Source organism: Hemicordylus capensis, chromosome 11 (genome assembly GCF_027244095.1).
Source record: "Hemicordylus capensis ecotype Gifberg chromosome 11, rHemCap1.1.pri, whole genome shotgun sequence".
Taxonomy (NCBI): domain Eukaryota; kingdom Metazoa; phylum Chordata; class Lepidosauria; order Squamata; family Cordylidae; genus Hemicordylus; species Hemicordylus capensis.
In genome coordinates this window covers 2,089,874-2,116,858 of record NC_069667.1, presented here as the reverse complement: position 1 = coordinate 2,116,858, position 26,985 = coordinate 2,089,874, and the positions used below count along the sequence as shown (strand labels likewise).

The 26,985-nt window shown below is 49.1% G+C and overlaps 1 protein-coding gene across 2 annotated transcripts in view; it reads right to left on the bottom strand.

Annotated features, from left to right (window-relative positions):
- Nucleotides 1–26,985, bottom strand: part of MSN (moesin) — a 71,663-nt gene that overhangs the window by 9,474 nt on the left and 35,204 nt on the right. The window contains exons 2-7 of one of the 2 annotated variants that reach the window (XM_053273668.1): nt 13,478–13,561; nt 6,202–6,297; nt 4,992–5,266; nt 3,541–3,624; nt 1,903–2,049; nt 119–215 (exon numbers count right to left, since the gene is read on the bottom strand). In XM_053273668.1, coding sequence (XP_053129643.1) covers nt 119–215; nt 1,903–2,049; nt 3,541–3,624; nt 4,992–5,266; nt 6,202–6,297; nt 13,478–13,561 — 783 coding nt within the window. Of the gene's footprint in view, nt 1–118; nt 216–1,902; nt 2,050–3,540; nt 3,625–4,991; nt 5,267–6,201; nt 6,298–13,477; nt 13,562–26,985 lie in introns of those variants that run through there. The other variant, XM_053273670.1, reaches the window with a different exon arrangement.

Here is a 26,985-nt window from a genome sequence, read left to right as displayed (position 1 = left end):
CAACCCTCTGCTCTGCCCCTGGCCTCATCAGAAAGCAAACTGCAGCCTTTGACCACTCTGGAAATTTGCATCTGACAATTCAACAAGCAGCTCTTTTAAACCATAAGAAGTGCCTTACTGGTGCTTTCTTGTCAATCGGCTTGATAACAAACTTCTTATCATTGAATGAAATATTCCTGATCTCACTCCAAGGGAATCCAATTTTTGGTGTTAACCTGCACAGGTGAAGAAGAAAGGAATAGACACCGTTTTAAAAGCTAAACCAACCAGAGTATTTGCAGCAATTGGACAGTAGAGATGTGCACAAATCGATTTTTTAAAATTCAATTTGTGCCTAAATCGAATCACCCCTGATTTGTTTTGTGTCTGAATCTGTCCCCCCAAATCACCCCAGATTTGATTTGGATTCAGATTGATTCGGACCACTTATAAAGGTCCCAGGGGCACCAAATTTGGGTGGTGGGTAGGTCCCCATGAGTGCCACCTCCTAACCAGAGTTCAAGGCAGTGGGGCACTTCGTTGATAAGTAATAATTTTTTAACGGAATTTGTATATTTCCACCATAGGAAATAATGGGGATTCGAAGTCGCCCTGTCCTAACCCTAACATGGATCCCCAGCTTTCTTTCTTTTCTTTTTTAAGCTAAGCCCTAGCCCTTGCAGAAGTGGAGTTATGGAGCAAAAGGTGCGATCACTATTTTTCAAGTGTTTGGATTCTTTGGTCTACTAGCATCTGAGGAGGATTCTACGAGAATGGTTGTCCCTCTGTAGATGCCCAGGAAGAGGGCGGGAGGTCTTAAGTAATGCTCCATATTCTTACATTTCAAAGATTTACTGAAACTTGAGAGTAGAAACTAAGTGTGTCACTGGGCACTCTTTAGGCTGCAATCCCAAATACGCTTACTGGGAGGTTAACTCCGTGGGACTTGTTTCCAAGACAACTTGCTTAGAGCATTAGCAGCAAAGACAATGTTATTTGTTGGCTGCCCCATAACAATTGTTCTCGGGGTAGCTCACAAAGTGAAACAAACAGCTGAACAAACATGTGATTAAAAAAAAACCATAATACTAAAAATGTTTAGAAACTTTTAAAATGAATCTTTTTTAAAAGGGGGGGGGAGGCCTGGGGGGACAGAAAGGCCTTCTGGCATCTAAAAGAACAGAGTGAGGGTGCCCGGCAAGCCTCGCTGGGGAGGCTATTGCATAAATGGGGTGCCACCACCAAAAAGGCCCTCTCCCTAGTAGCCAGCTGCCTCACCTCATTTGGCAGGAGTACTCAGAACAGAACCTCCGTAGAAGATCTCAAGGCCTGGGTAGGGACATAAGGGCGCAAGGCACTATCTTGGATAGCCCGACCTCAAACCATTTAGGGCTTTAAAAGTTAAAACCTGTACTTTGAACGGAACCTGGAAACAGACTGGAAGCAAGTGCAGTGCTTGGCTGTAAACCTAACTGCAGGATTCTGCTAGCCAACTAGTTCTATGCTAGGACTATTCAGCCAGTGGCAAATCAGAGCCGATGCCGGCAGAAGACACCACATGCTCCGAGCTGAATAAAGGTTCTCCATCGGCAAGCAAGGATTAGCACCCATCCGTCTCCCCCCCCACCACAGAGGTTTAGAATAGCAAGAAGTAATGAGCCAAAACAGCCAGATAGAACCTCTGTCTTCTGAGGCTGTGCAGCTGAGGTGCTTGGGACAAGATGGAGGAGGGCAGTTGCTTCATAGGTGAGCTTCTAGAGGCAGCTAAATGGACCCGTGACCTCTGCTCAGACAGGTTCTCCAATCCAGTCTAGTTCATTGTACTATAGGACCACAAGCCTTTACAAAGCAATTCAAAAATACATATTCCAAACAAAAAATAATAATATATAAGCCTAAATATTCTGAGGTTCTCAGTCCTACCTGTCATTCTGCTCATAAATGTTGAGCCCAAGGGCATCAACTCCCAGCCAGAGTTCAGATCCTTTCTTGTTCTTAATACTGAAGTAGTTTACGCCATACATCTCCAAATCTTGCGCAATTTTCAGATACTCCAAGATGGCATCTTCTCTGAAAGACGCAAGGATGACAGAACAATTTGGATTTGAATATGAAAGATTATTATTATTTAAAATATTTATATCCTGCCCCTCAAATACAATACTGCTTGGGGTGGCTCACAACAGTAAAATAATCAAACACAAGAAAGCCAACAACACACAGTGTAGAAGAAAATCAGATCAAAACAAACCCGGTTAAAATTAAAAACCCATCAGGCTTTACTGACACATATTAAAAAGCCTCTCCAAACAAGTAAGTTTTAAAAGCTTTTAAAAAATCCCTAAGGGAGGGAGCATGGTGAAATTCTTCTAGGAGAGCATTCCAGAGCCGAGGGGACACAACAAAAAAGGTCCCGTCTTTTGTCCCTGTCAATCAAACCACTGTCAACGGCAGAGCCATGAGCAGCGAAGGGCCCTGGCAGATTCATATGGGACAGATGCGGAAAGATGGGAGTTTATTTCACAGAACAAGCATCAGGAATTCGGAGGGCAAAGGCAGCAGCAGCAAAATGGAAGGGCTGTTGCTAACTGTGCACGAAAGGGACCTCAGAGGACACCAGCCAATTCGTGTCTGCAAACATGCCACTCCTGTATGGTTTGTTTTCAATACACTTTTCTAACTTCCTACAGAACTGGGTTTAATTTTTGCAAAGTAGTCCTGGAAAGGAGAGGAGAACTGGTCTTGTGGTAGCAAGCGTGACTTGTCCCCTTAGCTAAGCAGGGTCCACCTTGGTTGCATATGAATGGGATAGAAGTGCGAGCACTGTCAGATATCCCCCCTTAAGGGATGGAGTCACTCTGGGAAGAGCAACTAGGTTCCAAGCTCCCTCCCTGGCAGCATCTCCAAGATAGGGCTGGGAGAGACTCCTGCCTGCAACCTTGGAGAAGCCACTGCCAGTCTGTGAAGACAATACTGAGCTAGATAGACCAAGGGTCTGACTCAGTATATGGCAGCTTCCTATGTTCTTATGAGAGGTAACATAGAGTATATAGGCAAAGAAACAGGATTGGAAGCCAGATGAGGAAAACAACAGCAGCAGCTATATGGGAAACCAATGTTCCACTCTCAGATAATGGAACACTCCCCTCCCCGGTTCTGCAAGCCCAGTGCCCAGAAAATCTATCCCAGTGAGCACTAAGAGCCTGCTTTGCTTTTAAGCCAGATGCGAGACTCAGCAATTTAACCGACAATTTGAAAGCTGCCAGACGCCCTACAAGAACCGGTGCCCTGCAGTGTCAGGAGGCTCCTGGTTTCAAGGCTTATTTCATCCCCGGAGACTTGAGATTCTCTTTCTTTATCCCCTTCCCTCTGCAGTATGGGGATGATACAGAACTACTGATACTACTGATACAGAACTCCTCAGTACATCTGCATGTACATGTACAAACCCTCAGAATCAAGCCGCACACATGCTTTATCGCCACTGATTAAGATGCCACGGAGCCACAGAAGGCTTCTGACAAAACACAGGCCAAGTACAGATATAAAGATGCCACTCACCTGAGCATTCCCCGATGCTCTTCGTGCCAGACCTGGATCCGGTCTTCCCACTGATCCTTGTTGAGCTTGTGCTGCTCCAAAACTCTGGGAGCAAAGAGCAGAAAGACAGATTCAGAGTCGAGCAGCTTCCAAGAAAGCATAACCCCAGCAAAAGCAGGACTTGTGCCCCAGCGTAGTCCATGAGTCAGGACCCAGATTTTAGCCAACTGGTACCAGAGAGACCACAGGAAACCGACATTTTCTACAGCCTCATTTCCCCTTTGCATATCCCCGTCTCCAAGAACATTCCACTCTCTTTTCGTTCTCCTCAGGTCTTCCATTCTGGCTCTTAAGACTACTCCAAGGATTAATATAAGAGGTTTTCAGAGAAAGGCCCGGGACTGAGGCAGTTCTCAACATAGAACTCTGGCCAGCAACTCGCCTGTTTGCCCCCCTTCCCAGACAGGTCCCAGTTACTTTGCTCCCAGCCTAACCTACCTCACAGGGTTGTTATGGGGATAAACATAACCATATACACGTCTCTGGGCTGCTTGGAGAAAAAGCGGGATAACATATCATGAGGACATAAGAACAGCCCTGCTGGATCAAGCCCAAGGATCAGGCCCTACCCGGCCCAGCATCCTGTTTCCCACAGTGGCCCACCAGATGCCTCTGAGGAGCCCACAGGCAAGAGGTATGCGCATGCCCTCTCTCCAGCTGCTGTTGCTCCCATGCATTTGGCATTGAGAGGCATCATGCCTCTGAAACTGGAGGTGGCCCACAACCACCAGACTAGTAGCCACTAATAGACTTGTCCTCCATGAATTTGTCTAAGCCCCTTTTAAAGCTGGTGGCCACCACCACATTTTGTGGCAGAGAATTCCACAGATTAATTATGCACTGTGTGAAAAAGTACTTCCTCTTGTCAGTCCTAAATTTCCCGACCTTCAGTTTCTAGCGCTGTGAGAGAGGGAGAAGAATTTCTCTCTGTCTACCCTCTCCACTCCATGCATAATTGTATACACATCTATCATGTCTCCCTTTAGTCACCTATTTTCCAAGGTAAAGCGTCCCAGATGCTGTAGCCGAGCCTCATAAGGAAGCTGCTCCAGGCCCCTGATCCTCTGGGTTCCCTCTTCCGCACCTTATGTAAATGTAGAAGATTTACTAATGGGCTGATCAGGGGATAAGAGCCCAAGAGCAGCTCCACTGCACCAGACCAAAGTGGGCTCATACTCTTCTGACCTACAGTGGCCAGCCAGAGATGCTACTGGGCCAGCTGTGACATAGCCCTACACGGAGGTCTCTAATCATATTTATACGGAATGAGACAGAGGTCTACTCAACTATATCTTTACAACTTTAGATTCACTGAAAGGATTAGTATGGCAAGTCCCACCAGGAAGCAATACAAGACACACACACACACACCCCTTCGAGAGACCAAGAAAAGACTGCCAGGCTGAATCTACCTTTGAGGAAGCAATTTTTCACTAGTCAGATAGCCGGGCTTGTGTGCCTCTTTGTTGAAGTCGCCATGTTTGGACTGGACGGCATACGAAGCCAGCAGCACTGCAGTCTCCGGGGGGCAGTAGATGTCGTCGTTCAAGATGGCTTCCTTCACTTGGAGGAAGAAGAGGCGCTGTGTGATGTCTTGAATCAGCTCCTCCGCCACATCCTCAGGGTAGAACTTGGCACGGAATTTGAAAAGCAGCGGAGTCTCTTTGCGGACATCCTGTGCCGTCACCTGGGGTGAATGGACAGCGAGGGCCAGTTTTTAGAACGTTACCTCAATGGCCATTGAAAGATCCGAGCTTTTGGCACACGCTAAGGGAATAAAGATTGCAGCCTAGCAGGTTACTCTCTGGTGCTTCCTTCTTGATAGACTTGTGTAACTTTTGCATTTCTCTTTTTTTCTTTAGGTTAATTCTTGCCTCTTTCCTTCTTTCACTGCCCTCCCCACCAGGCTGTGCAAAGTTGCATTCCTCTCTCAACTTGTAAACCTGTGAGAGAGGACTTTATTTATTACATTTTTATACCACCTTTCTGCCTTGGCAAAGGCCCCCAAAGCGGTTTGCAATATTAAAACAAGGAAACTATGTAAGATTAATAGAACGTCTCAAGCTGTTGGACTTTTCAGGAGCTGAAGACAAGGGCTCACTCTCCAGGGTGCCTCCTTTCTAAGAACTTGTGTTCTTCGCTCTGCACAGGGCCTGGGCTCCTTGGAGGAAGAGCGGGATATAAATGTAATAATAATAATAATAATAATATGAGGTGCTTTACAGTGAGGCTGATGAAAGTTGAGGGGCCACTATTTTATGGAAGCACACTAAAAAGCAGGTTGGAGAAAGGTTAAAAGAGGGAAAGAAAAGGAAGCCCAGACATTTTTAGGGAATCAGGAGGATTCAGAGTTATTTCACTTGAAACTGTGACTCTATCAAGTTAAGGCCGCATGGAAAGAGAGGAGCCAGTCTGTGTCTGCTGCTCAACACAGAGGGTTTCTCCTGCCAGCGCTCCCTCGACTGCTGCTGGTGGGGAGAGAATCCGAGAGAGCCATGGGGTTGCCAAGGCTCAGCTCAGTCACCACCCAAGATAGCGAGGCCCCACCTTGCTTGGGAAGGCAACTGAGGAGGAAGCGGGTGTGGAAAACCAAGAATGAAGCACGCGCACACACAAAGATACCTTTTTGTTTAGCTTCAGCCATGTTGAGAAGCCCTTTGTATCCTGGTACTGAAGTCCGAAGAACCAGACCTCTCTCAGGCCAATTGTTTTCACAACCTGTGGAAGAAAACGACAGAGAAAAACAAGCTTGTTGGTGACAGTCAGGCAGGTTGGCCATGTTGACTCCCAGTGGCCCATCTTCAGCCTCAACAAGCATCAGCAAGCTCAGTACGCCGGAGAGCAAGAGAGCCGGCCGGCGACATCCCTCTTGGGACCCAGAAGGGAAGTGCCTGCAAGCAGCTCAAGCTGACCCCTGCGCTTGCATGCCACCCCCATCACACCTCTTCTGCAAATGCACTTGGAGCAGGGTGTCTGCACCACTCTGCCCCCCACCCCAATCAGCAAGCCAGCCTGAAGGACACACAAAGCAAAGCGATGTATTACCTAGACACGCTTTCCGTGCTCTGTTCAATAAATGCTCAGGAACAAGTAGCCAGCCAAAGCTGCAGGGGCAAGTTTCCAGCTCTAACCCTCGTGTCAGAAGGAGAAGAAATGGACTTTTCTGGTCCACTTAGGAACACGGGAAGCTCCCTTGTCCGGAGTCAGTCCCTTGGTCCACCTAGCTCAGTATTGTCTACACTGGCCGGCAGCGGCTCTCCAAGGTTCCAGGCAAGGATCCTTCCCCAACCCCACTTAGGGACGCCAGAGATTGAGCCTGGGGCCTTCTGTGTGCAAGTATGCAGATGTCTGTCCACTGGGACAAAAGAAGCTGCCATATACCAGGTAAGACCTTTGGTCCATCTAGCTCAGTATTCTCTACTAGGGATGTGCACAAACCAGTTCAGAGGCCTCCGAACTGGTTTGAATGTCCGGCAGTTTGGCCCATTTGAAGGTGGGGAGGATATCTTTAAGGACGGAGAGGGTGCTCTTACCCCTCCCGCAGTGTTCCCCCTGCTGGCGCTGTCTGTTCAAATGGTCGGGCCGGGGGGGGGCAGTGTACCTCCTTGCTGCCCCAGTGACCGGAGTATGGAGCAATTCTTGAGACCTCCCTGCCCCCTTCCTGGGCATCTGCACAGGGGCAACCATTCTCGTAGAATCCTTCTCAGATGCTAATAGACTTCCTTCTGTAAACTGCTTTGAAAACTTTTGTTGGAATATAAATATTTGTTGTTGCTGCTGATTTTAAAGAACAGAACAAATGATTCCCAGCAGAGCAAAGGACTACAGACTCCACAGAAGTCTTGGTCACCTGGGCACATGACTAGTACCATCCCCTGCACTTATTTGGAGTTCCCAAACTTAGTTAGGATATAAAATGCCTGATGGCACAGCCTTTTTGCGTGCCAGTAGCACATCTGACTTCGGGGTCTGAGGCGGCACCGGGGCAGAAAGGAGGTAAGAGCACGCTCCTCCGTCCTTAAAGATACCCCCTCCACACACACCCCTTCAAACGGGTAGGTGCCAGTTCCGTGCATATCCCTATTGTCTACCCAGACTGGCAGCAGCTTTTCCAAGGTTGCAGGCAGGAGTCTCTCTCAGCCCTCTCTTGGAGATGCTGCCAGGGAGGGAAGTCGGAACCTCCTGCATGCAGATGCTCTTCCCAGAGTGGCTCCACTTGCATGTGGTCTCCCTTCCAAATGCAAACCAAGGCAGGCTCTGCTTAGAAAAGGGGGAAATCCATGATGCTACCACAAGACCAGCTCTCCTTCCACAGAGAGAGTTGCTAAAACACCACTTATAGCAGATGTGGCCCTTTACCAGCTGCGGATTGGGAAATTCAGTCCTCATTCCTGCTGGAGCATTTGACAACCTTGAGTGGAGAGGTTCGGCAGACAAGCCCCTTCCCAAGTTAAACAGCACACAGGAAAGGGCCTTCCAACTGTAGCAGGCCATTGGTCCGTCTAGCCCAGCACCGTCTGCTCCGACTGCCAGAGGCCAGCTTTTCCATCACTTGCTATCCAGTCCTTTAGCTGGAGATGCCAGGGAATGAACCTGGACCAGCTGTGCAGGAGCTCTTCCACAGAGCCATGGCCGCTCCCCAAACCGGAGGAGGGTTGCTGGAGCATTCCAGCCACAAGGCAGATGTCAACAGGCTGCCCTAACCTCCCGTTTGGCGCCTCCTTTTTCTTTGCATACCCTCAACCAGCATTTTCACCTGCGGGGCATTCATTTGGACAACCTGCAGTTAGGGAGACTGGATGCTTGGAAGCCAGGGGTGGAGGGAGCCAGGAGCTCCACGGCTGCAGGCCACGGGCGACAATTCTGGGTGGCTGGGATGCATCACCACAGGAGCAGAGAAGAGCCCAGGAGTGTCCCCTGGCGGGCCTGGCCATTCCCCCCCGATCACAGGGAGGACGGAAAATGGAAAGCACCAAGGACTGGCAGGACACTGCTATCCTCCTGCCAGGAAGTCCCCTTGCCGCTCCAGCTCACTCCATCCCAGCCTCTGGCCACCGAGTTCCTTAGTCGGAAGGGAGTTTGATTGGGCCTAGAAACAGCCAGCTGCGGGCGACTGCCTCCCATGATTTTATTTACTTTTTAATTTGGTTTCTATACCCCCCGTCCAAAAATGGCTCAGGGCGGTTTACACAGGGAAATAATAAATAACTAAGATGGCTCCCTGTCCCCCAAGGGCTCACAGTCTAAAAAACAACAACAACGCAAGATGGACACCAGCCACAGTCACTGGAGGGGTCCTGTGCTGGGGGTGGAGAGGGCCAGTTACTCTCCCCCTACTAAATAAAGAGAACGGCCACGTTAAAAGGTGCCTGTTTGCCAAGCTAGCTGGGTTTATGATGCCACAGGAGCATGAGAAGGGGGACCCGAGGCAGGCCCTGCAACAAACAGCATCAGCCAGGAAGGAAGCCAAATCTGCACAGGCTTGCTACATCCACCCCAACCAAGTGGTGGCTTGCCAGGTTGCACAGATCTCCGAAGTTGCATGGTGCAAGCTAGAAGAGTCAGGCACGTTCTGGCTTGCTAAGATCCCAGCTGTGCTCAAGACGGAGGCTGTGCTTGCAGATGCACAAGATTAAATCTGGGAGAGAAGGGGGAGGTCCCTTCCCAAGGTGCTCAGCAGCTCCAGTGGTTTCCCAACCAGTTCTACCAGAACTAGGAGGAAGTAACACCTCACCCATGTGTCATTCTTTTTTTAAAAGTAGTGTCAGGTTCTCAAAAGAGAAAGGATATCCTAACAAAGCAGGAATGTCCGTGTCTCATATTCCAGGGCAGCCTCTAGAGGGAGTCTGAAAACGCTGCAAACAGAAGTGGCAAAATACAGAAGAAAGTCTTATGCCGAAGGGCTGCAGAGGTGCTCTTATTTGCATTTCCAATTGCAGGTGGGGTACAATGTTGAGAGTGCTGGACCAGGACCGGGGAGACCAGAGTTCAAATCCCCATTCAGCCATGATCCTTGCTGGGTGACTCTGGGCCAGTCACTTCTCTCTCAGCCTAACCTACTTCACAGGGTTGTTGTGAGGAGAAACTTTATGTAGTACACTGCTTTGAGCTCTTTGGAGGAAAAGCGGGACACAAAAAATGTTTTTAAAAAAGAAAAAGAAAAAAAGAATGCAATCTACAGGTGTCCATAGGGCACTGCTGCTCCTCTTGTGGGAGGAAATATGATCTGGAGGAAAGAATGCTAGCTCAAGAACTTAGCCAGTTGCTCACACACCACCAATACAAGGAAAAACCCATCCTGAGGGAAACCACTACCTGGGGGGTGCTTAGCAAGCAGATCATCACCAGCCCCAACTTTGCATGACAAGCCAATAGTCAGTTTGCAGAGGCTACTGTTAACGGAAGGAAATGTTTCAAGGTGGGAAAGCAGCAGGATAACTCTTGCGGGTGTGTGTGTGTGTGTGTGTGTGTGTGTGTGTGTGTGTGTTGAATTAGCTGATGGATAAACAAAGCAGAGTGCAAGAGGAAGCCTTATTTTGCATTTCAATGTTATTTTTTTTAAAAGGAGGCTTTGCTGAATACCAACCCAAAGCGACAGACAGACAGACAGACGAATTCAGATGCTTAAGCAGCCTCTCTCGCTTGCACCCACCAGGTCAATCCATGGCAGTGAAGGGGAGGAGAAGAGTGCTGGCCACAGCTCAGGAGCAGGGCTTGTACTGCAGAGGGTCCAGGTCTAATCCTTGGCATCGCCAAGCAAAGAATCAACTAGCAGGAGGTGGCAGGGACCTATCTCTCTGCAACTGCCAGATGCAATGGCCCCATCTTTGTGGTTTAAGACTCCATGGCCAGCAACAGGACAGAGAGCACTCAGAGTTACGTTAACAGCCAAATTCAACAGCCTGATCTGCAGAGCTGCAAAATTAAAAAGAGGGCCCCAACAATGCCGGTATTGAAAGCGTTAGCCAGGCTGTTTTCATTTTCCTTCCACAAACGGGGCAGGCAGGGCATGCTAGAACATTCAGCCAGGCAGCAAAAATAAAAGTATGGAACAATCGGTTTTATTTCCTATTGTGGCCAGAGCTGAATGGGTTATTTCCTCTGCAAATCAACTTCCTCCCCTTACAATTGTCCAGAGACAGTTGCTGAATTCCAGGGCAGTATTAGAAAAGGGCAGAGATTAGATTCTTTATCAAGGCACTGGGGAGGCAGCAGCAGCCACAGCTTCCAGAACGGCCAAGCCCTCCCACCATCTGGTCTCCTGCCTCAGGACCTATAAATAAAGTGAGACTTCAGTCACCAACAGAGATGCCTCTGCCTTCGCCACAGGCCTCAGCAGGCCTTGACCAGGATTGCCTCTGTCCTAACCCCTTCCCACCCAAGATGCCCTTTTGGCCGTCAGGACAAAGGGTCAGGCCAAACTCTTTTCTGGAAACTGGTGAACACAACTGCTGTGAGCCAGACTCCCCAATTCTCACTTCTGCTGTACATTAGGAGAGCTGGTCTTGTGGGAGCAAACATGACTTGTCCTATTTGCGAAGCAGGGTCCACCTTGGTTGCATCTGGATGGGAGACTACCTGTGAGCACTGTAAGATATTCCCCTTAGGGGACGGGGCTGCTCTGGGAAGAGCATCTCTGCACACAGAAGGTTCCAAGTTCTCTCCTTGGTAGCATCTCCAACGAGATCGGGCTGGGAGAGAGACTCCTGCCTGCAACCCTGGAGAAGCCACTGCCAGTCTGTGTGGACAATACTGAACTGCTTAATTAATGCGCTGTACAATTTAATCTTTGAGATGTATGCTTCAGGAACCAAACAAAGCAACTTTCAGGTTGCTCCACAGAGCAGGAAGTGGCTTCATGGATAGACAAGGGCCAAACCACTCTCACCTGCATTAACAAGCTTTAGCTGATTACAGCGGATACCAGAGAATTGTTCATTCAGAGCTTAGGAAACGCATGTGAAAGCATGGCTCTGTGTAGACAGATGCAGGCAGAGAACATCAGGGAGGGTAGAATATTGCTACAGCTGTCTATAAACAAGGCACTGAAGGATGACAAAATAAAAACCAGATGCAATTTGTGCAGGAAGTTCCAATAATATCTAGAATGCAGATTTTGTATCCAGGTCTGCCCACTGATAGCAGAGTTCTTTGCTCCTGGGCCACCCCTTTGGAAGGCTTAGAGCCACTTTCCCACACTTGAACTACCAAAACAGGAGCAGAACTGCACCCTGATCAAATCCCACAAGGAGCTGCCCACTCCTTGAGATGATAGGAGGTTCAGCAGCTGGTGACTGAAGCAAGGAGGGCCTTCTCCAGGGCGGCAACCCAGCAGCAGAAATCTCTTCCTAGAAACACTCACAGGGTACCTAGACCAAACAATTCTATTCTCCCAAGCCTTTTAACGGTTAGCACTCTTTTTAAATCCTGCCTACAAATAAATAAATGTTTTACTGCATTTATTATTACTTTTGCTTTTTAAAAAATTGCTGTGGAAGTTTTGCAATTCATTGTTTTGTTCCAATAGTGTTATAATTTTGTTGTTGGCTGCCTTGAAACGCAGAATATAGTTTAAAAGCAGAACATTTACAAGAAGCTAGAGTGTGTGTGTGTGTGTGTGTGCGCGCGCACACACGCACACGCGCGCACACACACACACACACACACACACACACACACACACACTTACTTAATGACCAGCACATGTGAAACTGGCACCAGGGGGCTAAACTATGATTCGTAGATCTTCCTGGTTCACACGAAGCAGGGAGTGGGTGTCTTAATCAAAGGGGCCACATGATTTGGGTGTCTCCTTGCCCCTTTGTGATCAACAAAAGTCAGACCCATTTGCTTTGTACATAAATCAGGCTACAGAGGAACACACAGGCCGGGTTCAGATGCAGCACAAAAGGCCATGGTCTGGTTCCATTCCTGAACCTGAGCAAGGCCACAAACCACCGTTTGTTTGCGGCCAAACAGTTCAGGAATAGGCCACCTCTTTGCTTGCAAACAGACTGCATAGCATTAAGGCCAGGGACCACCCCACCCATATATATGCCATTCCAGTAACCTTCAGTCATGGTGATTGAACTTAATTGAGCAAAGAGGCGCCTTTTAATGTGGCGATTCTCTTTATTTAGCAGGGGGGAGAGCGGCTGTCCCTATCCAACCCCAGCACAGCATCCCTCTGGTGGCTGTTGCTGGTGTTTGCTATAGGTTTCTTTTGAGACTGAGAGCCCTTTGGCGACAGGGAACCATCTCATTATGTTTCTAAGTAAGCCACTTTGAGAATTTTTTTTATTCAAGAGTGGTATATAAGTATTCCTAGTCGATTTGGGACCTTCCCTGACCCACACCCTGCAACCAAGGATCCACTGTTGATTTTGCCTCCATCCACCTATCCCTCTCTTCCAGATCAAGGCATAAGAAAACATTTAATCGTTAGATCGAAGAGGGAGATTTTGACAAGTGCAGCTTATCATGAAGCGTATGAGCGACATCTGGCAAAATTCACTTCGCCCCTTTTAAGGACTGCAGCTGGCGTTATTGGAGTGCAACCCAACGTGTCAGGTCCCAACCCACCAAATGACTTCTTGGCTCTCGTGTACTCTTCAGAACAGCAAAATGTAGTCTAATGCTACACTCACTGTATACGTGGTTGCAGTGTCCATCTGCCCACCCCTGGCTGTTCACACCAAGAATGAACCCTGCCAGCCTATGCGGAATCTTGGCATTCCAACGCCAGAGAGTGGTTGGTGGTGTTCACCGCCTGTAGCAACAAGTGACTCCTTGCATGCACGAACAAGCCATCAGTCGTTACAGATAGCACCACATACTGCCAGCTCCCACTATCTGCATTTCTGGAGACATTGCGTTAACAGCCAGCCAGTCACCTTACCTGGTCAAACAGCTGCTTCCCGGTCGTGTTGGGCTGGATGGCAAACTCCAGCTCAGCATCCATGGTGGTCACCCGAACACTGATCTGGAATAGAAAAAGGAGGAAATTACTCAAGGGCACCACACAAAATCCACAACACTAGAGTAAGGACCGTTGGCGCATATGCTGATAACATCCAGGCTTGACTACTGCAACGCGCTCTATGTTGGGCTGCCTTTGTATGTAGTTTGGACACTGCAGTTAGTCCAGAATGCAGCAGCCAGGTTGGTCTCCAGGGTTGCCTGAAGAGATCACATAACACCCATTTAAAAAGACCAAAAACCTACACTGGTGGCCAATAAGTTTCTGGGCGAATTACAAAGTGCTGGTTATGACCTATAAAGCCCTAAACGGCTTGGGTCTGCAATATTTAAGAGAGCGCCGCCTTCTTCATCTACCCCACGGCTGGTTAAGAGCATCTGGGAAGGACCGGTTGCGGCTGCCACTGGCTCAGTTGGTGGCAACTTGAAACCGGGCCTTTATTAGAGTTGCCCAGGGACTCTGGAACGCACTTCCTAACAAAATTAGAGTTTCCCCTTCTCTGAATGTTTTTAAGAAGGACCTGAAAAAATACCTGTTTAGCCAGGCTTTCAAGTTTATAGCTTTAAAGCTTCAGGTTCTAGAGTTTTTATTTGTATTTTAAGTTGTTTTTATTGTGTTAATGTTTTTATGGTGTTTAGATTGCAAAATTCCCAGGGAATTTTTTTTAATGGGGTGGTATAAAATGCAATTAATTAATTAATATATAAAATAAATGCTGGAAAATACAAAACCCTCAAGTGTCTCTTAAGTGGTGTACCAGATGAGCAGAGAATGAAAAAGGGAGCCTGAGAAAGAGATGAAGCAGCAGTGGCAACCTTGTAATGAAAGACACCATCATTAGCAGAACGGGCTTTCCATACAGACCAATGAAGCAAAATATGCCCATGTGAGGAAATTTTCTGGTGGACACCCATGTCCTTATGCAACTATGAAGCTGCCTTTTGTTGAATCCAGATGCCTGGGTTCCCACCCTGTGGCCCTCCAGGTGTTACTCCCACCATTCCATTCCCAACCACAATAAATTGTAGCTGGGGATGATGGGAGTTGTAGTTCAGCAGCATCTGGAGGGCCACAGGTTGGGAAGCCCAGGGCTCCACAGACTGGCAAAGCTCTCCAAGTTTCCAAACAGGGGAACCTTCCCAGCCCGCCCCTGAGATGCTGCCCAGGACCAAACCTGGGACTCCCGACATGCCAAGCAGTTGCTCTGCCCCTGATGAACACGTGCAGCTGGCTTCGGAGTCACCCTGGTCCATCTAGCTGAGTGTGGTCTATGCTGACGAGCAGAGGCTGACCACTGCCTGCTCAGCAGGCAGCAGCAGTGGGGCTGGGCCAGGTGGCTGCCAAGCAGACAGCCACTTCCGCCTGGCCATTCAGTGCCTGCCCTGTTGTGTAGTCGGAGATCCGTGACACAGAGTCCTCACCGTGCGTCAGTGCAGTCGAGCCGTGCGGCATGAGGCTCAGAGTCGGGCACCGAGCAAAGACGAGAGCGAGTGAGGCTCAGGCAGTAGCTGTCGAGTCCCGAGCTGAGGAGCACCTCATGAGGCTGAGCTGTTGTGATCGTGAAGTTGTGGATGGGGCATGGGCGTGGGCTGGTCCCGAGGCTAGGCAGAGGCCCCTTGAGGGCATTTATATACTCCTATGTCCACTTATAGCTGGTGTGGAAAGTTAGGGGATACTAGAACTTTAAGAGAGCATTGAATCCATGCTTCGAGGGGCAATTTGGATGAAGTAACCCACTGAATGATAAGCTACCTAGCAGGGTTGTTGTGAGGAACACCATCCGTGTACATTGCTCTGGGCTCCTTGGGGTAAGAGCAGGATATAAAGGGAGCAAATAAATGGCAGCAAGAGACGGGGAGACATTTGCAAGTTCAGAATAAACCCTGCTGGGTGGGTGTGCTCTAACTCTGTGTTGGATTGTGCTGCTAACTGGGTGTTCTTGGAAAAATACGTTTCTCAGTCTTGCTAGACTCTCTCATGTGCTACACAAAAGTTCTATAGAGCACAATGTGCCGAGATGCATTTGTGATAGTGCTTTAGTGAGTTTTTAACATCCAGTGTGTCACCTGCTTTACTGCAACGTTGGTTTGGCAGTATATTTACTTGCAGGGTTCCTGTGGCTTTCATAGCCAGAAACGGATGGAGCTTTTCCGCTATGTTTTATGTCTTTACATTACTGCAAATTCTTAAAAACTGGACCCTGAGAGACAGAGATGGGAGTGGGGAAAGAAACAGGTGGGATGGGAATATGCTAAGCTGCACGTTGAAATGTTTATGTTAAGGCATATCTTCATAAATAAACTTGTTTTACATCCTTACATTCTTGTGAGTTCAGCTGCTGTTTGGGCTCTCAAGAACCCATGCATTAAATACTGTCTCTGTGTGTGGTGTGTGTGTTTGTAGCGGCGGGGTGGTGGTGGTGATGCTTATCTGGGGAGGGGGAAAGAGGCCATTAGGTCCAGGCTCCAAAATTCCCTAGCTGCACCTCTGCTGTTACCATTAGAACTGAAACACCACAGTACTTAAAATCAACAGTTGTGGGGCACACGTACAAAGCACAGGGCAAAGCAAACTGTACCTTTCTAGAGGCTTCTCCACAATCTTGACTGCAGCACAACCACTGCAGCCTTAATGTCAACCTGCTTCCAGGGAACTCAAGGCAATACAAGGACATCGATTATAATCTGACAGCAGGGTTCGATTCAGATGGCTAAGCTCTAACTGCACCAGGCCCCATGACCCTTTGCCAGAATTACTGCTCCCCTGACAAGCTTCCCTAGAAGTGCTCCTTTGAACCAGGGTAGACCCATCAACAGTCATCAATCTAACCAAGGGTCACATGGCCCAGGGCTGTGACGCCAAGGGACGGAAATGCAAGGATCTGCAGTCACTGCTATAAGCTCTGGCACAGAAAGGTTCCCAGAAAGGTTAACCCCCACCCCACCCCACCCACGAGTGTTCCTCATCGGACTGGAGCCTAACAGTTTCAGGAAGCAGCCACATGTTCTGCATTTAAATCCAACCCCCTTTCTTCACTGCCCAACTGACCCAGATACTTGCAGCAACTGAATGCTCCCAAGCCAAGAAGTTATACTAACCCCCACCCTGGGTGGTGGGTGGGGGAGAGAGAAGAAGAGATCTAGCAATTTGCTTCAGGAACTCCCCCCCCTCTTTAGAAGCAAGTGGGCTTTAAAAGTGGAAGAGAACTACAAGGCATTCTAACTGTGTATAGCTCTATGAGAGGGAAGGGTATGGACAGTTGCATGTGCAAACTACATAGCTGCCTACCCAGCCCGGCAGAACAGCAGCCCGATTAACAGGAGACATCATCGGCCTTCCCAAGTTCCCTTCAGCAATTCCCTCTGTCTGGCTTTTCTTGTATACCCCCTGCAGAGCTTTGCAGGCCAAGAGATTTGTGACCAGAAAGCTTCAGATTCAAACTTAGAGTCTATATCGATAGACTCACCACAAGCTAAAGGCAAAAAAGGGAAACTCGACCATTGAGAGCGGAATCAACGACAACCAGAGATGTATCAAAGAAGCAATCCTCTGTTCATCTCACTTCTGATCTAATGGAACTCTTCCAGATCTGCCATTTTGGATTACTGAACACAACACTTGTGTTATGCTGGTCTCCTAAAGCGCTTCAACTCTTTCAGAGCAATTGAGGTTCTCAGCTTGGCTTTCCAGGAGGCCCACGACACAAGGCTGAAAAGCGCTGAAGCCTCCCTGGGGAGAAGTCAGAGAGGACTGCCTGCGGAGCACCCATGCTGTTAGAAGCTGGTCAGGGGGGAACACGGATTCTCTGCACTGAGAAGCCTACAACTTCTCTCCAGTCCATGAGCCTGGTCACGCTCCACTTGGTCAGGCAGCAGGAGAGATCCCAGGTGGATCTACCACTTGGAAGCAGCAATGATTCTGCAGGTTAAGTGTTTAACAGGGGCGGGTGGGTGGGCAAGTGCGCAGTTTTGCCTAAACTGATCAATCCAGCAGAGCAAATTTTTTTTTTCCACAGAACTTGGGGTCATAAAAAGGAGGATAATGCCCAAATACACACTTCTCTCACACCCCCAAACAACACACTTCTCCAAGTATTTTATTCAGAGAGTTCTGCCCTCTGGGATACATATTAAAAGGTTGCATCACTGCAGAACCATCACATCTATCGTAACTGTGAGAACGATTTGCACTGTACAGTCAGATACCAGGTCCCAACAGGTTGGGGCATTCTTCAGATTTAGCCAGGAAGGTATGCAAAAGTCACAGTAGCTCTTTCAAGCTGGAGACAATCATTTGAGGCCTCATTTGGCCTTCCCTATGGTTGGTGTGTGTGTGTGTGTGTGTGTGTGTGTGTGTGTGTGTGTGTGTGTGTGTGGCCTTCCCTATGGTTGGTGTGTGTGTGTGTGTGTGTGTGTGTGTGTGTGTGTGTAAGAGAATGAATGAGAGAGATGGTGAACACGCATGTGGTGCACGGCACGCACACCGACTTGTCTCATTGTACCCTCTGAACCAACAGGTTTCTAAAGAATGCACACAAACATCTTCGTAGTCCATTGACCAGAAGGGCAGACACCAAGTGAACTGAAACCTCTTTTCAAAGCAAGGCAGGCAAGAAACGCAGAACCATCTCCAGTCACAGAGACTCTGAGCATCCACTCGCCCAGCGGAAAGGCAAAGCCGGAGCTCTGTCTAGCTGGTGACGTCAGTTGCAGGAAAGAGCCAGGAATTCAGATGCCTACTCTGGTCCGTCGGTGAGCAACAGTCCCCGCATTCCTGCCAGTGTGTGTGTGTGTGAACAATTCCGAGGGTGCTTCTCCAGCAGCATGTCCAAGTTTCCTGCGGCCACTGTGGGGAGAACCGGGCCTTTGCCCCAGCCCCGTCAGCCAGGATAGTTCCTGCCCCAGATGGGAGACCTCGGCACAGAGCTCCTCCTTAGCAGACAGCCTGCCGAAGCTGTGGAAGGAGTCTCTGCCACATCCCCCACTCCTCACCAGAGAGCGGTGCCTGGTACCACTATCTGCTAAGACCATTTGAAACGGGGCCGGAATAAAAGGTTTGGCATTCCTTGTATACTTTCCACACCGACCCACCCACCGCTTCCAGGCAAACCCCAGGCTGCAAATGCAGAGGTGACAAAGGGAACTTGCATTCCTTTCAAGCCAGTGCAGCCCTCCCCCGGCCTGGCTGCCCCTTCTTGCTCTGCGGCTAGGACAGCATGGCTACCATGCAGCAGGCTCCCACGCTTGCCTTCTCCCATGCACGCCACACCTCTTCCTTCAATGGCCCGAGTTCAAATCCCCCAGTCAACCACGAAACTCACTGGGTGACTCTGGGGCAGTCAGGTATCTCTCAGCCCAATGCTGTGAGGATAAAAATAACCATGTACACTGTTCTGAGCTCCTTGGAGGAAAAGCGGGATATAAATGTTGTTGTTTTTTAAAAAGTGGGAGGAGATCTGGTCTTTTGGTAAAGTGTGCCATCAAGTCGACTTCGATTCCTGGTGCCCACAGAGCCCGGTGGTTTTCTTTTGGTAGAATACAGGAGGGGTCAAGCATTTTCCCCGCTGTACCATTAGGTGGCTTGTGGTAGCAAACAGGAATTGTCCATTTTGCTAAGCAGGGTCCATACTGGTTTGCATTTGAATGGGAAGCTACATGCATGAGCATTGTAAGGTCTTTCCCTTAGGGGAGGGGGCTGCTCTGGGAAGAGCACCTGCCTGCTTGCATGCAGAAGGCTCCAAGTTCTCTCCCTAACAGCATCTCCAAGATAGGACAAGATTTTTTTTATTGAACCAACAAACTACCAAAGCATAGGGCTGAGAGAGACTCCTACCTGCAACCTTGGAGAAGCCGCTGCCGGTCTGTGTAGACAACCCTGTGCTAGATGGGCCAAGGGTCTGACTCAGTAGAAGGCAGATTCCTATGTTATACCCTACTTAGAAGCAAGTTTAGAAGGGAAACAGTGTAAAGGGGGGGCAGGACAGAAGAGCAAGAACAGGCCACCCCCCCCATTCCTCCTCCACCAGAATGCCAGCAGCACTGAATGGTGCCCATTCCAAAGCCAGGGCCTTCTCAGTGGTGGTCCCTCAACATAGGCTCCACCTACCTCACCATTGCAGGTAAGGGGATTAGCAATAGGGCCCTCCAAATAGGAATACGGTGAATATTTATATACCGCTTTTCAACAAAAGTTCCCAAAGCGGTTTACTTAGAAATGAATGAATGAATGAATGAATGATGGCTCCCTGTCCCCAAAGGGCTCACAATCTTAAAAAAAGAAACATAAGATAGACACTAGCAACAGCCACTGGAGGGATGCTGTGCTGGGGATGGATAGGGCCAGTTGCTTTCCTGCGCCTAAATAAAGTGAATCACCACTTTCAAAAGGTGCCTCTTTGCTCAGTTGCTGTATCCCAGTGGCAGGGTATTCTCCTTGCACACACAAGTTCATGGGTTCAGTCCCTGGTAGCATCTCCAGGTAGGGCTGGGAAAGAACCCCTCTGTCTGAAATTCTGGAGAGCTGCTGCCAGTCAGTGTAGACAAGACTGGGCTAGATGGACCAAGGGTCTGACTCAGTAGAAGGCGGCTTCTTCTGTTCCTATGTAGATCTTAATAGTTGGCAGGGTTCCAATGTGAAGTCCTGCTCCCAAGCCTTTTAGGGCAGCGCTGCATGATGCCTCCCCTTTTTCAGAGGTTGGCCCTACAACTCACATATTCCCCGTCTAGTGGCCACTGTGGCTGGTGGTGATGGGAGTTGTAGTCCAAAGTTGTGCCGCCCCTATTGAGGCTTTTACAAAGGTTAAAACTAGCCCCTTGCATTGGGCCTGGAAACCTACCAGGAGCGAGCGCGGCCATTTCTCCTGGGCCTCACAGGCTTCCAAGCCATGGGAGGTCTGCCACCCTGCTTGGAGACTCCAGGGATACGTAGGCTCCAGCCCTCTTTTCCCAGCGACAGCCCGTCCCCTCCTCAACAACTGGCCTTGGCATTTTGTGTGTTGAAAGGAGAAAGCCTGGACCTGGGTCATATGAAAGTGCTTGCAATTGCTGAAGGGATTATATTTAATTAAACCAAACCTCCTTGCAGCCGGTCTGAAGGAGGGCTTTTCATATCCCTAAGCTCATCAGGAAACAGGACACCAACCCGAAGGCACTCCCCGGGTCCCAAGCACAACCCAGCGGCAGCCTGCAGAAAACACGCTTAACCCTCCACACGGCTTCCTGGGACCATTCCCAAGGAGTCCAACTGAAACCCACAGCCAGGGTTAGCGCTGTCCTTGGCTAAATCCAACGGGCACAGAAGTCACACAGGGAGGAGACAGGGAGGTCTCCCTGCAGGAATGCCTCCGTGTCGGCCGCTTCCATGACTCCTTCTGGCGCCGTCAAGGGGAGACGGTTGGCCTACCTTGCCAATGTCAGGTCTAAAATGCTTCACACACCCCGGCATTCATGCATGCCCATGAGAGCAATTTGCTCTGCCTTTTCCAGAATTGCCACCAGTCGTTCACGGCTTCTGCCCTCAACCGTTTCGCCTCACAGCAAGTGCGCTCCGAGCCACTGACTAACTGCAGCTCGAATAAAGAGCAATTTTGAAAGACAGTGCAGAAACTAAAGCTACACCCTTTCCTTGGAATGGGCCAATTCTCCGGGCTCCCTCCCAGGACTGACGCCTTGCATTACGCATGGAAATTCATTGCATCATGGGATACGGATTCTATTGGTTGAACCACACCAAAGTGGGTAAGCCAGGAAGGCTCACCAGGAGCCTGAGAACTCGAAGGAGTTGCTCGGGCTCTGAAGCAAACTCTCGGGAAAGTGTGCCAACATGGACCACTAACTGTCCCCAGAGAACAGGTTGCTTCTCCAGCTCATCCCACCTTCATCCAATACTCAGCTTTTCATCATTTGCTGCATGGGAGCCAGACCCCTTTGCACCACAATGAGCAAGGGACTGGAGGCATGAACCAGGACATCCTCTGTGGGGATCTTGCCTCAGCCACAAGCCACCTCGACAAGTTTCAGCCTCTCTACCCCCAAGCAATAACACGGGGTTACAGAAACCGGCCTCACAGAGTTGCTAGGGCAGCTGAGGAAGGGGAGCACTCAGCCCTCGGAACATTTATACAAGTGCCAAATGTTCCCCAATGAGCCCATTGGTTGCTAGGATGCTGCACCTCATACCCAGATGCCCACACCACAATATATGGTTGCCAGATAATTCCCTACCCCAGTCAGCTCACTCACACAGAGCTTAGAATAGCGAGGAACTGCTCAAGTATCGCAAGTACCTAGTGGACATGGCCAGCAATGAGCAACTTAACACACACACACACACACACACACACACACCCTTCCCATGCCAGTTTGGGACTGTCAACCATTTTCCTATGGAGACCACCTCAAGGTCCAGGTCCGGGACAAGGGGAGGCAGTATGGGGAGGAGAGCTGGTCTGGTGGCAGCGAGCACGAATTGCCCCCTTTGCTAAGCAGGGTTTGCCTGGGTTTGCATTTGGGTGGGTAAGCACATGGAAGCACTGCAAGATATTCCCCTTAGGGCAGGCATCCCCAAACTGCGGCCCTCCAGATGTTGCTGAACTACAACTCCCAGCATCCCTAGACACAATTTTTTGTGGCTGGGTATGCCGGAAGTTGTAGTTCAGCAACATCTGGAGGGCTGCAGTTTGGGGATGCCTGCCTTAGGGGATGGGGTTGTCACTCGGTGGGAAAGCATTTGCATGCTTGAAGAAGGTCCCAAGTTGGCACCTCCAGGCAGGGCTGAGAGAGAGTCCTGCCTGAAACCCTGAACTGCTGCTGCCAGTCAGTGTAGATAGTACTAAGCTAGATGGACCAAGGGTCTGGCTCGGTTATAAGGCAGCTTACTCTGTTCCTTACTATGTAAGGTAACCACCGCTCAGCTGTGCTCATGCAAATAGTTACTGGAAAGCTTCTCGTCCCTTCCACTCATTGCCTTCACGGTTCTGCCATTTCAGGAGTCTTCACTGGGACTCCCCCCACACCAGGCACAGAGATCTCCTCACTGGCTTCTATGCCACGCCATCATCACTGCCACATGTACCCAGCTCCATTTACAAGAATGGTTTTGAAAGAGCATCTTGGCCATCTTCTCCCTTCCATCCACTGATAAAGACACCCTGGCTCCAGATCAGACCAATCACAGCTATAAAGCCAGATGATTTTTTTTTAAAGTCATCTGGAGAAGCCTTTAGTTTCTCTGCAGTGCTGGTGGGAGAAGTTTGGCCAAGGGTGCTGTGATACCCAGGAGGATATTTTAGACATTCTCACTCACTACTGAACGATCATCCACAAGGGCTACAGATTTATTCTGCATAAGAAGGGCTGGCAAACAGATCCACAAAGTGCAGGGAGGGGCAATAGAAGAGACCAAATCCAGTGAAATCCAAAGTCACCTTCCCAGTCTGGACACGACAGGCTAGCTCTCCAGAGGATCCCCTGGGACAGCAGCTCCTTTGTTGATCTTGCATAAAAGACAAAAAACCATCTCAAACCGCTGGCATTCACTGCTGTACCCACGGAAATGACTATCAGCGGAAGCAGAAAGTTACAAGAAACCATGGCTACATGGACTAAGTTACTCGTGAGTATTCCCGCTGAAACGGGAAAAGTAAACTTGTCCCATTAATTTCAATAAGTGCTTATGAGTAATTAATCCGGATGTAAGCCAGGGAGACAGGCGACCTCAGTCACTGGCTGGCATTCACACGAAGCAACTCATAAGCTGTCTTGCTGAAATTAATGGGACTTTTTTGCTTCCTCGCCCTTCTCTCTCCCTCCCCTTCTTCAGCAGATGCGTTGCTGAGGACTCGTCAGCTTCAAGCTGGTGATCTTCAGATGGGGAACAAATAGCGAGGCTGCCATGTGAGGAGGCAGCGGGGTTCTGAGTACCTCTTGGGAGCCCTTCAGGGGGTCATCTTCCCCCCTCCCTTGGGATCCCCCACCCCACGGGGAATATCTTGGCGCAGACAGCACTCACATCAGTGCTAGAAGCGCAGGAGCCGCTCTCCACGACAACAGCCCCCATGGCCGGGCCCACCCCAACAGCCAGAGCAGCCGAGAAGTACCGGCGCTCCGTCCCTGCGGGTGCCCCCTCCACCACATCCCCGGCTCACAAGCGGCCTCCCATCCGAATGCAAACCAAGGCAAAGCCTGCTAAGCCAAGGGGACCATTCATGCTTGCTACCACACAAGGCCGGCCCGCCCTCCGCTTCAAGCGCGCTGGTTTCTCTCCAGGCCATAGCTGCCTGCCCCAGCTGCACCCAGAACTCGAGAGCGGTGTGGTTAAGGGGGAGGCCAGGTCTGCCCCTGAGAACAGGAAGCAGAGACACATCCTGTCAAGAAGCACACTACTGACTGTGCGCCGACACCTCACTCCATGCACTCCATTCACGGAGGGCAGAGCCCAACTCTTCTGCACTGAGAAGCAGCTGCCTTATGCTCTCTAGGTCCTGAGGCTACCTGGTCACCCCTCCACTCCAACACGGATTTATTTGCATTCTGCCCCAAACTCAAGTCTCTGGGCAGTTTACTACACACATAAAAGAAAACCAACACAAAACATTAAAGACAGTTGAAAAACACATTCACAGTCCTACGAATCTAATTAAAAGCTTGGATGCGCAAATGTGTTTTAAGAGTCCTTTGCCCTGCTAACTGGGCCAAGAGGCACCTTTTTAACATGGTGATTCTCTTGATTGAGCAGGGGGAGAGTAACTGGCCCTCTCCACCCCCAGCACAGCATCCCTCCAGTGACTGTTGCTGGTGTGTGCCTTATGTTTCTTTTTAGAATGTGAGCCCTTTGGGGACAGGGAGCCATCTTATTTGTTTGTTATTTCTCTTTGTAAACCACTTTGGAAACTGTTGTTGAAAAGCAGTATATAAATATTCATTTGTTTGTCCTTTAAAAAGCCGTTAAAGAGACGGAGAGACTCTTGGCAGGGAGCGCATGGCAAAGCCTTGGGCCTCTCCTTCATAGCCAAAGGGCACTGAGCACCAGAGCTGTGAAGCAGCCTTTTGCGCTAGTGTGATGGGTTTTCCCACCCACAAACATATGGGAGGCTGGAAAAGAAGACAGGGCCCATCCATGACCAGAATCATGAGACGTGTGCACTATGCTCCTATGCAGCGGAGCGGGATGTTGGAACTGCAGGTATCCTAAACATCGTGCAGATGCCAACACACAAGGCATCCAACACACATTTGCAACACACAAGGCATCCAACACACATTTGCAACCTAGTTCAGAATTTAACACCACCATGAATGCCTCTAAGAACATAAGAACAGCCCTGCTGGATCAGGCCCAAGGAAGCCCATCTAGGCCAGCATCCTGCTTCCCACAGGGGCCCACCAGATGCCTCTGGGGAGTCCACAGGCAAGAGCAGAGGACATGCCCTCTCTCTTGTTTCTGCTCCCCTGCCACTGGTATTGAGAGGCAAATTGCCTCTGAGGTGGCCCACAGCCACCAGACTAGTAACCACTAATAGACCTGTCCTCCATGAATTTGTCTGAGCCCCTTTTAAAGCCATCCAAGCTGGTGGCCATCACCACATCTTGTGGCAGAGAATTCCATAGATTAATTACACGCTGTGTGAAGAAGTACTTCCTCTTGTCGGTCCTGAATCTCACAACCTTCAGTTTCATGGGACAATCCCAGGTTCTAGTGTTGTGAGAGATGGAGAAAAATGTCTGTCCACTCTCTCTACTCCATGCATCCAGGTTGTTGGCTGTCACCACACCTTGTGGCAGAGAATTCCACAAGTTGATTATGCATTGTATAATGTGTATAATGGCTCCCATTGTAAAATGGGAGCCAGCGTGGTGTAGTGGTTAGAGTGCTGGACTAGGACCGGGGAGACCCAAGTTCACATCCCCATTCAGCCATGATACTAGCTGGGTGACTCTGGGCCAGTCACTTCTCTCTCAGCCTAACCTACTTCACAGGGTTGTTGTGAGGAGAAGCCTAAGTATGTAGTACACCGCTCTGGGCTCCTTGGAGGAAGAGCGGGATATAAAATGTAAATAATAATAATAATAATAATTATTATTATTATTATTAACTTGTATAATTACTTTTTACTTTAATAATTACTATTACTTACAATAATAATTACTTTTGCTCTTATTGCATTTGTTCTTAGTGCCTGTTCTTGTGGAGCCAGTATTAAACCCTCAGTTTCTTTTTTTTACCTGGCAATGGCTTAAGAATGGCAACTTGAAGAAAGAAACAGAGGGTTTAATACTGGCTGCACAAGAACAGGCACTAAGAACAAATAAAATAAGAGCAAAAGTCGAAAAATCAACAACAAACAGCAAGTGCCACCTTTGTAAAGAAGCAGATGAAACTGTGGACCACCTAATCAGCTGTTGTAAGAAGATCGCACAGACTGACTACAAACAAAGTCATGACAAGGTAGCAGGGATGATACACTGGAACAGCGGCAAAAAATACAAGCTACCTGTAGCCAAAAATTGGTGGGACCATAAAATTGAAAAAGTTATTTTTACATCTTCATTTTCTATATTATGGGACTTCCGACTACAATCAGACAAACATCTGCCACACAATACACCAGATATCACTGTAGTCGAGAAGAAAAACAAGTCAAAAACCCGACATAGCAATACCAGGGGATAGCAGAATAGAAGAAAAAGAAATAGAAAAAAAATCACAAAATACAAAGATCTACAAACTGAAATTGAAAGGCTGTGGCAGAAAAAGACCAAAATAATCCCAGTGGTAATTGGCGCCCTGGGTTCCAAAAGACCTTGAAGAGCACCTCAACACCATCGGGGCCACAGAAATCACCATCAGCCAATTACAAAAAGCAGCTTTACTGGGAACAGCCTATATTCTGCGACGATATCTATAACAACAGCAACAACATTGACAATAAAATTCTGGCATCCCAGGGCCTTGGGAAGGACTCGATGTCTGGATAAAACAAACCAGTCAATAACACCTGTCTGACTGTGTAAATAAATAACAATAATAATGTGTTGTATAATCTACAATAATAAGTTGTAGAAGCTCTGCTTCTAGCCCCACGTCTTAAGAACCTCTGCAAGTGGCAGGCGACCTAGAGCAGGCATGTGCCTGTCCAGAAAGGGCCACAGGGGAGCAGAGGTCGAGCTTTCCGGCACGGCTCCAAGGCCTGGGAGGCTAACAAGCATGCTGTGGGTGTGCCAAAGAGACAACCGTTCTAGGAGCACACCCAGGGCACACTTGCCACAACAGCGGGCTACTCCCCCTGCCCTCGAAATCCTTGAGCCTCAGATACACCCAGCACATCAAGTCAAAGATCTGAGTAGCCTAGGGGAGCCAACCTTTGTGGCTCATAAAACCATTCACAGCCTTGGCTTGCTGAGAGGTTGGGGGATGCATTCCCTAGCTGC